The sequence below is a fragment of the Scylla paramamosain genome, chromosome 10 (genome assembly GCF_035594125.1).
Source record: "Scylla paramamosain isolate STU-SP2022 chromosome 10, ASM3559412v1, whole genome shotgun sequence".
Taxonomy (NCBI): domain Eukaryota; kingdom Metazoa; phylum Arthropoda; class Malacostraca; order Decapoda; family Portunidae; genus Scylla; species Scylla paramamosain.
In genome coordinates, this window is record NC_087160.1 from 5,544,929 (window position 1) to 5,557,500 (window position 12,572).

The 12,572-nt window shown below is 44.3% G+C and overlaps 1 protein-coding gene across 3 annotated transcripts; it reads right to left on the minus strand.

Annotated features, from left to right (window-relative positions):
* Window positions 1-1,120: 1,120 nt before the first annotated feature.
* On the minus strand, window positions 1,121-10,769 carry LOC135104153 (soma ferritin-like). 3 transcript variants are annotated; one of them, XM_064011213.1, is made up of 5 exons: window positions 10,340-10,751; window positions 8,768-8,969; window positions 3,950-4,174; window positions 2,277-2,363; window positions 1,121-1,790 (listed from the first exon to the last, which is right to left on the minus strand). In XM_064011213.1, the coding sequence occupies exons 1-5, from the start codon at window positions 10,426-10,428 to the stop codon at window positions 1,692-1,694; spliced, it is 702 nt and encodes a 233-aa protein (XP_063867283.1). In that variant the 5' UTR covers window positions 10,429-10,751; the 3' UTR covers window positions 1,121-1,691. The 3 variants fall into 3 exon arrangements, with proteins under 3 accessions (XP_063867283.1, XP_063867282.1, XP_063867284.1); XM_064011212.1 differs by having other exon boundaries at window positions 8,768-8,978; window positions 10,340-10,746; XM_064011214.1 differs by lacking the exon at window positions 2,277-2,363 and having other exon boundaries at window positions 8,768-8,978; window positions 10,340-10,769.
* Between the last annotated feature and the right edge of the window lie 1,803 nt (window positions 10,770-12,572).

Genomic DNA, 12,572 nt, shown 5'->3' on the forward strand with positions numbered 1-12,572 from the left:
TCTGCTGCCGCCGCGATGAGTCTTGCAGGACTTTGGACGTCTTGGAGGCACAGTGGTGGAGGTGATAGCCATTCAAGTATGTGACTAACCTCGTGTTGGGAATGAAGCTTGGGACTTCACCTCCACCCACGCTGAGCTCCCGCTGTTCACGCCGCCGCTTAGCTTAGATTGAGACTCATTTTATGCTGTTGACGGATCGTGAGTGTTGCATTTTGTGTGACGGTTCGTTCAGGTTACCTCACTCTGAACGCTACGAGATGTGTGTAGTTTTGCCGTCTCATTTACGATTATTTATTTATTTATTTATTTTATTTATTTATTTTTCTATTTCTTTCCTTTTATTTCTTTACTTTCCCAATTATTGCAGTGACAAGAGCGCCATTGCGAGAGTCAATTTGCAATCCACTCCCATTATAACCATTGCTTCACGCCCCCTCCCTTATCCCTTCACCCTCTACCTCACTCTTCCTTTCCCTCACCTCTCCCTTCCCCACTCCCCCTTCCCCTTTTTCCACTCCACCACCTTCCCCTTCTTCCATTCTACCACTTCCCCTTCTTCCCCTTCCTTTTCCGTTTCGCTCCATTACCACCGCACGCCAGCACACCCTTCCCTCTTTTCTTCCCCATTCCCTTCTTTACTACCCCCTCCTCCTTCATTCCACAAGCCTGTCTCCTTTTCATGCATGTGCCACAAACAACAAGAGGAAACATGTTAAAGAAATCGTAAAACTCGATGCGTTTTTTTTTTTTTTTTTCTATTTATTTAATTGAAGAAAAATACCTCCAGATATCAGTAAAAATATATTAAATAAACTCTGTCATCTTCTCAACAACGTAATAATGCATTCAGGGTGACGGTCACATACACACACACACACACACACACTCGCGAGACACATGCATACATTGTTTTATTTTGAAGCGGAACGGGACGAGATGGATGACGGTGTTTAGAGCGAAGGGAGGCTGTTCTCGTGTGTGTGTGTGTGTGTGTGTGAGGGTTGATAAGCTACTTATTATACAGTTAAACATCAAAAGAAAGAGTGTATACGTGATTAGTATTTACCTAATTATAGCATGCAGAGTCTGAGTAGGATTCTGCTTTGTTTGTGTGTGTGTGTGTGTGTGTGTGTGTGTGTGTGTGTGTGTGTGTGTCAGCTTGGTTGTGGTGGCTGATGTAGCGACAGGACTTTTGGAGAAACCTGAAAGCGTGCCAAGTTTATCCAGGGCGTAGCGGAACAGGTGGAGTGCATTGAAATATACTAGGTCGATCAGGATTGTTGGAGGCGCGGAGGAGTGTTGAGGTGGTGGGGTGGTGGCTGGCTATACACAAGGCGGGTGAGGCAAGGCGGGGCGGGGCAGTGGGAATTCATAGTGGTTGCTTGCTGTGATGACTGTCCGCTTGCAACACTCCTTTTGAAGCTTGCAACACATTAGAAGCTTGCAACACCATTAGAAGCTTGCAACACCATTAGAAGCTTGCAACACTCCATTTGAAGTTTGCAACACTTCAGTTGAAGTTGGCAGCACTCCATTTGAAGCTGGCAACACCAACTGAAGCTTGCAACACTCCATTTGAAGCTTGCAACATTCCATTTGAAGCTGAAGTTCGTGCGTAGCAAGCCCAGATCACAGTTAAGTTTGGGGTCCAGCTCGGGAGAATGACAAGGCTCCCGTGACCCTGCAGGATCTTAGTTCTGAGGCAACTTGTCGAAGAGGTACTCGCCAAGCCCCGGGCCGACCCGCTCCAGGCTCGTGACGTACTGACTCAGCGTGAAGATCTTCTCCACCTGTTGGGGCGACGGGAACAAGACCAGACGTAAAGATTAACACACAGTTGCACTTAATTCGTCCTTTCGTTGTTATAAAGACTTGTTTTACGTTTTCCCTATGGTTTCAATTGACAGTTAATTAATGAAGATTCAGTAATGATGATTTAATGACCTTACGTTAACGTGGTGATATGAAGACAGAAGTCAGGAAAATAAAACAAAATAAATCATACGGGCAACAAAAACTTAAGTGTATCTTGGCGGGAGGGGAGGGAGGGAGAGGAATGCACGTATTATTGAGAAAACTCTAACCTGCTATTGATGAAAACGCAAAACTGTGTGTGTGTGTGTGTGTGTGTGTGTGTGTGTGTGTGTGTTTTACCTGAGGAATATCACTTTTCTACGTTGTGAAAGTAGTTCACCAGTTTTTAGTTATTTTTTTTTCATGCATTTCTCATACCAGGTTAGAGTTTTCCCAATAGCACAGGTGTGTCGGCGTGTTACCTGCGTGTTGAGGAAGCTGGTCTGGATGAAGGTGGAGGCGTGGGTGTCCTCGTGCTGCTGAGCCACCAGGTGGAGCTCCAGCAATGCCTGTGGCGAGGCGAGGCGCGTTACCCTCATGAGACACACTGACTGACTCTCTCCCGCGGCTCCTTCCTTGCTCATCTTCCTCACTGATCTGCCTCGCCAACCCTCAACTCTATCTTGTCCTCCTCCTCCTCCTCCTCATCATCATCATCATCATCATCATCAATATCCTTCTCATCATCATCATCATCAATATCCTTCTCATCCTCATCATTCCTTTCCTTTTCTTCCTTCTCCCCTCCTTCTTTTCCTCCTTCCCCCTCCTCCTCCTAATCATAATCATCTTAAAGCTCTTCATTCATAAACCACCTCCATTATAATCCCCTCTTTCTCCACATCATCTGGATAAACACACACACACACACACACACACACACACACACACACACACACACACACACACACACACACACAAGCCTAACATCTCTAAATTATCAAAAACTGCAGAACCGCCTCTATACAACAAAAATACACCAAATTGAGTATTATTTTTATCTTCATTACTGTATTTTCATCATCGTTATTCATTATTTCATCCACATGCAGACCAGCTTCCCTCTCCCTCTTCTTCTTCCTCTTCCTCTGACCCTCCCTCCCTCCGCCTTTTCATCTTTTTCCCCCCCCCCGGTAAAGGTGAAGGAAGGAATTTGGGTCATGGATGGAGAATCAACAGCTCAATTGGTGCTTCTAGATTCACTATATTTTCATAACTAATAAAGAAAATGGTGTGTGGTGTTGCTGCGTCTCTTATATACAGTCATATTGTAGTATTCTCTCACTATAAATATCTTGCTCATTTCTCCTTCCTTCCCGTCCTCCTTATGACTGTTACTGCGCAAACTGTCACTCATTTGTTTCCCTCCTGCCCATTCCTTTCGTCCTGTTCTCCCTCTACAATGTGTTCTTTCGTCCCTTCCCTGCAAGCCAGCTACATCACCTTTCCCTGTTTCCCCTCTCCCTTTGTCTTTATCTTCCCCCATTCCTCTTACCTATTCTTCTGCCATTTCCTTCCCTCCCTGCTTGAAACGAGGCCTTGTTTGTTCTCACTCTTATCCTTCGCTCCGCCTCACCTCTCCCAACACATCCCACTCATCCTAACACTGCACCACCAAGTTTAGTTCTCTCTCCTACTCTGCCCACTCCGATAACACACTTCCCGGCTATTTTCAGGTAATTACTAGCGTGTTACTGAAATTCACAAAATCTATAACTTTTCCCGTTATTTTCGTTCATTGATACTTTCTGATTACGCTCATGACAGTATGTTGTTTGTTTTCGCCGTTTTTTTTTTTTTTTATACTGAATTTCCGCTAACCACTGAACTGACCATTCGTGATATAACTACCTTTTCCTCCCTACCCCATTTTCTACCTCCACCTCCCTGCCCTCTTTTCTCCCTCCTCCACCTCCTGGCAATTTTTTCTCCTTTCCTCCAACCCCTTCCTTCCTTCCACCTCAGTAATCTCCCCCTTTTTTTTTCTCCTCCATCTCCCTATAGCCTTTCCTTCCTTTCCTTCTCTTGACCCTCCTTTCCCCTTGCCTTTCCTCCTCTCCCTCCTCGCATCTGACCCACTCTTCGCCACTCTTACCTGGTTCACGGACTTCTCCATATCCAGCGCCTTCTGCATAGCCTCAAGTCCCGTGCCCCAGTTGATGGTGGTGGGGGCGGACACAGGTAGCATGGTCACAACGCCTCCGCGCATGCTTTGGTACTTCGACAGCGTCCCGGCCCGCACCTGCTGCTCTTCCGCCATCTGCTGGAAGAACTTTTCGAACCCTGGGAGAGAGACGTCGCAGCTGCCGAAATGGTGAGCCTGACGGAGGAGGAACGGCAGCAGGAGGAGGAGTTAGTGGTGTGGGTTTTGGTGTTTATTTATCTAGTTGGAGGAGGAGGAGGATGATGAGAAAGAGCAGTCAGATGTGTGAGTGGTACTTTCTTATCTAGTTGGAAGAGGAGGTAGTGGTGTAGATCGTGGTGCTTATTTATCTAGTTGTATATACCCTTTCAGTTCTAGATTTTTTTTCTCAGTCGCCTATAAATTTTTAAATAATTTTCTACTGGTATCTTAAATAGTTCTGTAGACAAAATTTCTCCATTTTTTTTTCTGTTCCGTGCTCTGACTGTTAGCAAATCCTATAGCAATGAAAGGGTTGTTCGGTTAGTCATCTGTATTTTGCGTAATTGTAGTTACCTGGTTCCATTTATGTTGTTGTACGTATTTACCTAATTGCATTTTACCTAGCTGAGTAAAGGATTTAAGTGTAGCTCGTATTGTTCTGTCTCAAGGTCTACTTTTATCCAGCCCAGAGTTCTGTATCTTTTCTTGCACGCACCACCTCCACATCAGTCATTTCGAGCTTCAATACTTCTTTTTGAGAAGGTTTTTTCTCGGTGTCTGGGCATGAAGTTATTTTCCTTTTGTGCGGAAACCTTGCTTAACTTTATATCAGTCTGTGTACAGTGCAACATATCCTTTGTCATGGCCCATGCATTTATGAAGCATCAAATATCTAGCTTCGCATGCACCACCAGTCAGTGAGGCCCGTAAGGATCAACAGGTTTGTGGTTGTTAGTACCACTCATGTGTTTCTTTGTGACGAGAAGCAAATGATACTTAGTCCGCAGATTCGAAACAGACAGTACTCTTGCTCGGCATCAGACTTATGCAGTTTAATGATCTCACCGCCGCTCGTTCACTACAATGTATCCCTCTTTGTCATTACTTGATTTCTCAAACTTGTCGTCTTTCGCCTACAAATGTCTTAGCCAGCTAAATGTCTTAATCAGGTATATTCATTAATATAAAAACATAATATCATATAATATGTATCAACATTAAATGTGTTTTGTTAATATCATTACGATTTTGTTGAGGAAATTTATAGTTTGGTGGCCCCGTCATTTATAGCTGTGAGTGTACCGCACCTCACTCCAGCAGAAGCTCCCAGCCGTAACAGCTCTAATAGACCACTCTGCGTGCTTCCTTGTGCTTAACTTATAAGTTAATGTATTATATGTATCTTTTTTCTGTAGTGCATACGTTAGGAAGTGTAACTAAGCTGACTCTTAAATATAAGTGTTGGTTATTATGAAATTAAGAGGAGCCCCAGTGGTTCAGTTACACGCGGCACCACCCGCGAGGGTAAAACAAGAACAGCCTACCGGGTTTCCATATCTCAGGCTAGAGGTTGGGCGCTTCAAGCTGATTAAATTGTGATGGGTATGTGAACCAGAAAAGAGGAACATAATTTATGAATTAGTGTTTGCTGTGCTGAGCAGCCTTGTTTGTATTGTTTGGTTGACTGACTGGCTAGACTGCCTGATTTGATGGATACTTAACAGGTTTGCGTACATTCAGCCTTCCAAGTTAAGTCGAAGTGCATGGTCACACTTAATGTGGGCAACATAAGAATTAGTGAGGCGAAAGCCAAGTACTTCTTTCGGTATCGTTTTCTTAAGGGTATTGGTTTAAAATAAATAGCAAATACTCATAAGATTGATAATGAAAAAAAAAAGGCAGAAAGATTAGCGGAACTTCTTTTTCTTCATTTTTCACACCAACAAAAACGTAGCTTAAATGCCCAAATAAATGAAGATAAAGAAAGGTAGCAAAGCACTCTCATCCATATCACTGTTTCATCCATATCACTGGCAACTTGAAATTCTCTGCCTGTTTCAATTTTTTTTTTCTCTTCTCTTCCTGCGTCTTCAATTACTATCTATTTAAAGAGAGAAGCATCAAGACCTCTCTCGAGCTAAATTAACCCGCTCAGATGACAACCACCTCCATTTGTACATTTTTTTTTATTTATTTATTTTATTTATTTATTTTATTTATTTTTTTCGGATGGGGGAACAGGATGAAGGCGGCAGCCATCTAGTAAGATATTTTCTCTTCCTAACCTTTTCACGTATAAAAAAAAAAATGACTTTCGTACTTTCTTTGTTCTTCCCTTCTCCATCATCAATATCACATTATTATTATTATTATTATTATTATTATTATTATTATTATTGTTATCAAGTATCCATTATTCATGATTAATTATTAGGTATCATTGTTATTATTATTATTATTATTATTATTATTATTATTATTATTATTATTATTATTATTATTATCATCATCATTATTATTATTACTTTCGTACGGGGTATGTATCTCAGCATTTAACAACACAGTAAGGAGCAATGTAGCGTGTCGGGACGAGCCTTACAGACGCCCAGCAGTAACAAATCTGGCTCCTCATTAACGTCCTTATTGATAAAACCCCCGCGTAACACAACCAGCAGAGGGTGACTCACAGCATCAAGGGCGCCTCGTAAAGTGCGTTCCTGAGCGATCATAAAGTATTCGCGGTCTAAAAATAAGGTGATTTTAAGAGCTGAGGTGAAGGAACCGCTCTCGTTAAGGTAAGAATCTCGAGTAAACCTTTCCCTTCCTCTCATTAGCCGCGGGAACAATCATCTTCACGAGGCTGAGTCAAGTGCTGGAATCTTCAAACCCTCGAAGTTCAAGGAATTGATACAAAGGGCCATCACTTCCTCCCTTAGTGGTCCAAACATTTGTGCGAGTTGATTATACGAAGGTTGAAAGAATGAACACGTGTCATTATCCATTGTTTAATACGTTGGACTCGTTTCTTCCCATAGACCGACTGTACATGTAAGTTAAGTTGACAAAGTTTTAAGAATGAATACGTGTTATAATCTAATGTTTGATACTTTGGCCTTAGTTTCTTCCCTTAATCTGAGTATACAAGAGTTAAGTCGACGATTCTTTCTTTACTTCGGACATATATGCTAATGAAGTCAACCAGAGTCAAAGAATGAACACGTGTCATTATCTTACTTTTAATATCTTCCCTTAATCCGAATGTATATATGCTAGTTAAGTCTGCGAGAGTTTTAAGAATGAAGGAGCGTCATTCAGTAATGCCTTATTAAGAAACATACATTCGCGTCTCTGTATAGTGGAGACAAGCGCAGCAATAACAACAACAAGCGTGAATCATCGACATAATTATGCATTCCCTTTTAAGTAATGGACAGAGAGGGTTATGCAATGAGTTCTTTCAAATGCACCACGCCGTCTTGTGTGGCGCTGAGGGAGAGGGAGAAGATGCACCAGCCGGCCAGGCCTTCCCAGTAATACAAACACCGCACAACACACGCCGCGATACAATATCTGATCGCATTTGCATGGTCGCTATTATTAGTCATACACTCTCTCTCTCTCTCTCTCTCTCTCTCTCTCTCTCTCTCTCTCTCTCTCTCTCTCTCTCTCTCTCTCTCTCTCTCTCTCTCTCTCTTTCTTGGAGTGTTTCATACATTTAATCCGTCAATCAGTTCTATTCTTCTCTTTCGTAATCTATTTGTCTATTGCATCTCTCTCTCTCTCTCTCTCTCTCTCTCTCTCTCTCTCTCTCTCTCTCTCTCTCTCTCTCTCTCTCTCTCTCTCTCTCTCTCTCTCTCTCTCTCTCTCTCTCTCTTTCTCTGCCAAGGTCACGCCACACAATACAACACTGACTCCTAGTAATGCTCCGGGAGATAAGGCGGCGGGGAGCGTGGAGGGTCCCGCCGCCGCGCCCGATGACGCTGCGGCCGTAAATCACGTTAACTTAAACCGCGCACTTGTATAAAGATAATTGGAGATGTTATAAAAGTGCTGCATCCGTGAATATATAGAGTTACTGCCGCCCGCACTTGTCTGCGTCAATGAGTAAGGCAAGGAAGACACTGGATTGAAATATGGGAGAACAAAGTGCATTCTCTCCGTGTCGTAATTGTAGATTGTGTGCGTGTGTGGGTGTGTGTGTGTGTGTCTGTGTGGGTGTGTGTGTGTGGGTGTGGAGTGAGAAATTGAAACACATGGTCTGGACTCCTACACACACACACACACACACACACACACACACACACACACACACACACACACACACACACTAACATTAAGACCTAATTACAATATATCCTCGTAAGTCAGTGAGTGGATTAAAGAATATCGATGGAAAGGATCTAGTTTTACGGATACAGAGAGAGGCTGGATACTTGAGAGGACGCAAAAAAAAGTTGCGAAAAATGTGCTTGAATTCTATATATACTACACATGTCTTTACATAATTCAGGCTCTCCTCTTTATCAGGCTCTCCTCTTTATCACCTCGATTACTTTTCCTTCTCCATTTCTCGTTGTTCTCTTTGTTCGTTATTCCTTCCTCATTGCCCTTCTCCTGTGGCTTCTTACTCACTTCTGTGTGTGTGTGTGTGTGTGTGTGTGTGTGTGTATGTGTGTCAGCGGCGTGTCATAGCGGCCTCATGTCACATCCTAGCGCGCGCGCGCACACACACACACACACACACACACACACACACACACACACACACACACACGTACACGTACTCACCATGCTGCTGTACACATAACCGACGTGGAGGAACAAGTTGATCTGCCTGCTGATAGCTGCTTCGGTCCTCTCGTGGAAGTTGTGGCGGCACCTGGCGACGGGCTGCACCTCCTGGGGCCCGAAACCACTTTCGTAGTGCGCCCCGCCCCGTCCAGGCTCCCTCTCCCCTTCCTCCTGCGCCGTGGGCATGTCCGCGTACTGCCTGTAGGTGCTGGAGGGCGTGAGGGAGTGAATAAAGAAGCGTGAGGATTGAAGGCTTAGTGGAAAGAAGAAGTGAAGCAAGATTAGGTTAGGTTAGGTTGCGTAAGTTAGGTTAATTTAGGTACATGCGTGAGGGAGTCGATACTGCGGTATAGGAACTTAGGAAGTGAGGCAAGACTGCTTAAGTTAGGTTAGATTAAGGTGGGGGTATATGGGTTATGTAGCTTAGGTTAGGTTACGTGGGCAGGTTAGGTTAAGGTTAGGTTAGTTTAGGTTACGTATGTGGATTAGGTTAAGTTAGGTTAGGTTGCGTTAGGTTAGGTTACGTTACGTTACGGTAAGTAGGTTAAACGTGAGCACATTATAAGACCCCTACTTCTCTGATTCAGAAATCTAACTACTTGGTAAAAAAGTGGGTTCCCGAAAGGCAGTCTGGCGAGGAAGCAGTGTTATTGGGGGACGGTATTATAGACACAGGTGTGGTACGGAATGAGAGAAGGGTAAAGTGGTGACCAGTGTGGTGTGTGGGGGAAGATTCATGTGGAGGGGTGAGGGGTGGCATGGATTGTGGGATGGAGGTGGTTTGAGCGTCATTGGAGATTTCCTCAATAGGGTAGAGAAGGAGACTGTATGGAAAGACTGCTAGGTAAAGGTATGAGAGAGTGAGAGGTTTAAAGAGAGGAGGGAGAGTGAAGGCAGTGGACAGTAAAAAGAAGTGTAAAGATAGACTGTTAGGTGGTGATATGAGATAGTAAGAGGGTTAAAGAGAGCAAGAAGTGTGAAGGTAGTAAAGGAGAAAAAAGGAATGTATGGCGAGACTGCTAGGTGACGAAAGGTGAGAGTGAGAGGACGTTGAAGGAGCGTGAAGGTAGTGAAGGAGAGGGAGGAGGGAGCGTGGAGGTATCTAGGAAGTGTTGGGGTGGTAAAAAGAGAGGGAAGGAAGTGAGTGGGCGTAGTGTTAGGTGACGAGGGTGTGAAAGAAGGAAGGATTGTTGTGGGCGTGAGGGGGAAACAGGAGCTGGAGACTGGGTGGCTGTGATGCGAGGAGTGGAGGGTGTGGCGGAGGGAATAAAGGAAGGAGCGTGCAGGAGTACGAGTGGAGGGAACAAGAAAATTGCGTGATGGAGCAGAATACAACACAATACAATGCAGTACAAGTATACAGTGTAAGGGAAAAAATAGGTTTCTTTAGTGATAATTAAATAAATACCCCTGTCATTTAGTGTTCTAACTAAAAAAAAAAAACGTATTAGCATGCACTTCCATAAACAAGCAAGCTTTTATCGATTTGATTTTTTTTCCTCTATTTAAACTCTGCGCTTTACAACCCCATTGTCGCGACGCCTTAGATCCATCAGTCTTTCTACTCACTCCTGTCTACTGATGGCGAGGCAGGGGAGGAGGCTGACAGAGACGAAGAAGAGCAGCAGGAAGCAGGATGGGGTATTGTGGGTCTTCATGGTGGTGCGGGAGAGGTTGGTGCTCCTCCTTCGGGCTTGGGCAAACCTTTCTCTCACTGTGCTTAAGGTTTTCTGTAATTTCGTTTTCGTTCGCTTCTCAATTCTGATAAAGTTTGGATTTGTTCTCAGTTAAATTTGTGTGTGCGTTTGTTGAGAAGTTACAGGGAGAGAAGGAACCTGTGTTGTGTGCGTGTGTGTTTGTGTGATGGACCCTTAGCTCAGGGCGTGGTGAATGCGAGGAGTGTTCTGGGCACCGACTAAGCGAGGACCACGAGGATGACTGCACGAGGCTGGCTGACCCTTGCTTTATACCGCTACCCTCGCCTCAGCCTCGTCCTTCACTCCCTCCCTCGCTCCTCCCACTATTTCCTTCCCCCTCAAGAATGTTTTCTACTCCTCCTCCTCCTTGTCCTTAACCTCGTCCTCATCATTCTCCTCCTTCAGTTTTTCCTCTTTTCCGACAAGTTCTTGTATCTTCAAGCATATCACATTAATTTGGGTAATCTCAGCGAGGCATGACTAGGAACTCTGCTCTTCTTCCTGATCTTTCTCCTCCTCGTTCTCCGCCTCCTCCGCCTTCAGCAGATGACCTCAACTTAATTTCCTTTCGGCTCATCAACTTAAAAAGCAGATCTAAGAAAAAGATAAAAGTTTTTTCATGTACATTACCCCAAACACTGCGTCTTTCTTTATGCGTATCTGGGCGTCGCCTTATAATCTGTCCTGAGGCTTCATGAGGCCCGTGTCAGAAGGGGCTTGTCGAGAAGAATCTTGGGAGAGATGTGGAAGAGGCAAAGTGAAGCGGGGGAGGTGCAGGAAGTAGGGGTAATGGGGACTGGGGACGGGACGGTGGGAGGAGCAGTCGAATGGAAGAGTGTGTAGTAGTAGTGGTGGGGGAACAATGTGGTTGGAGAGCATTGTAGTTGGGCGTGGAAGGGGCGGTGTGGTGGAAGAAGAGTGTTTGGGTTAGTGTGGTGGGGACAGTGTGGTAAAGAAACAATGTTAAAAGAGAAATGTCGTGGTCAGGTGACACTTGAGAGATGTTCTTAAGTAAGGTTTGCTGAAGTACAGTAGGGATGGAAGAGGAACAGTGTGGTGGGGAATTACCGCAGAGGATATTTTTGTGGAAGAGAGACGGTGTGGTGGATGCGGCGGTGGGAAGGTGTTGGGAGGTGGGGATTTCTTAAATGAGTCATCTATTTTTGTTCCTGAGAAAGAGGAAAGAGATCTGAGGTGGAGAAGCGAAGGGAAATACACCCCTCCCCCTCCAGCAGCTGTAGGGGGCAGCTGAGAGGGCCCCAGTGTTGCAGGCAGCTTGGGGTTGTGGTAGAAGGAGGTGGAGCTGTGGTGAGGAGGCGAGGCGAGGTGGTGGCGATGTGGTGATGTATTTTCTGACTTGATATGTTATTGCCATAAAGTTATCGTTATGAAAGCACGAGTAGATGTATTGTTATGGCTGTGTGTGTGTGTGTGTGTGTGTGTGGGACTTTGGGTCCTTAGCGGTGAATCTGATTGAATAATGCGAAGGTGCGAACACTCCTGTGGGTATAAATAGTATCAATGATGTTTTATAACTAATTTGGGAACGGATCTGCTGTGTATTTTTTTTCTCTCTCCTGTGTGTGTGTGTGTGTGTGTGTGTGTGTATCAATAATCACTGTATATATTTTTTTTTCTAAAGCTTCATCAACCGTATCATTCATCAAATTTCAATAATTTCATAACACTCGTTAATCCTCACATATTACCACAGTTTTAAGAATGACCAAGGGAAAATTCGTGCCTTGGGATCATAACGTAATCATTGTGTTACTGAGGAAAGCGGGACAAACGACACACAGCTCGCCTCACGTTCCTGAGCTTCGTCTGGCATTTCGAAAGAGTAGAAAATGTTATTTGATGAGGAGGAGGAGGGATAATAATGATAATAATAATAATAATGATAATACGAAGAGGAAGTGGAGGAAAAAAGAAGAAGGAAAAAAAAGAAGAAGAAGAAGAGGAGGAGGAAGAGAAAGAGGATAAAGTAAAAGGAGGAAAACGTGGTAAACTTCACACTTAATCATAAGCGTTGGCGCAGGGCAGGTAGCGTCGCCATTCCCAGGCCTTGTTTTATACAATAGGGTGGCCAGTTCCTTCCTCCG

Coding starts and splice junctions, on each gene's coding strand:
- LOC135104153 (XM_064011212.1), bottom strand. CDS start 10,428: ATGAAGACCCACAATACCCCATCCTGCTTCCTGCTGCTCTTCTTCGTC. Junction 8,979..10,339: donor CTCGCCATCAGTAGACAGGA/GTGAGTAGAAAG, acceptor CACGCCCTCCAG/CACCTACAGGCAGTACGCGG. Junction 2,364..3,949: donor TGGAGAAGTCCGTGAACCAG/GTAAGAGTGGCG, acceptor GCCTCGCCACAG/GCATTGCTGGAGCTCCACCT.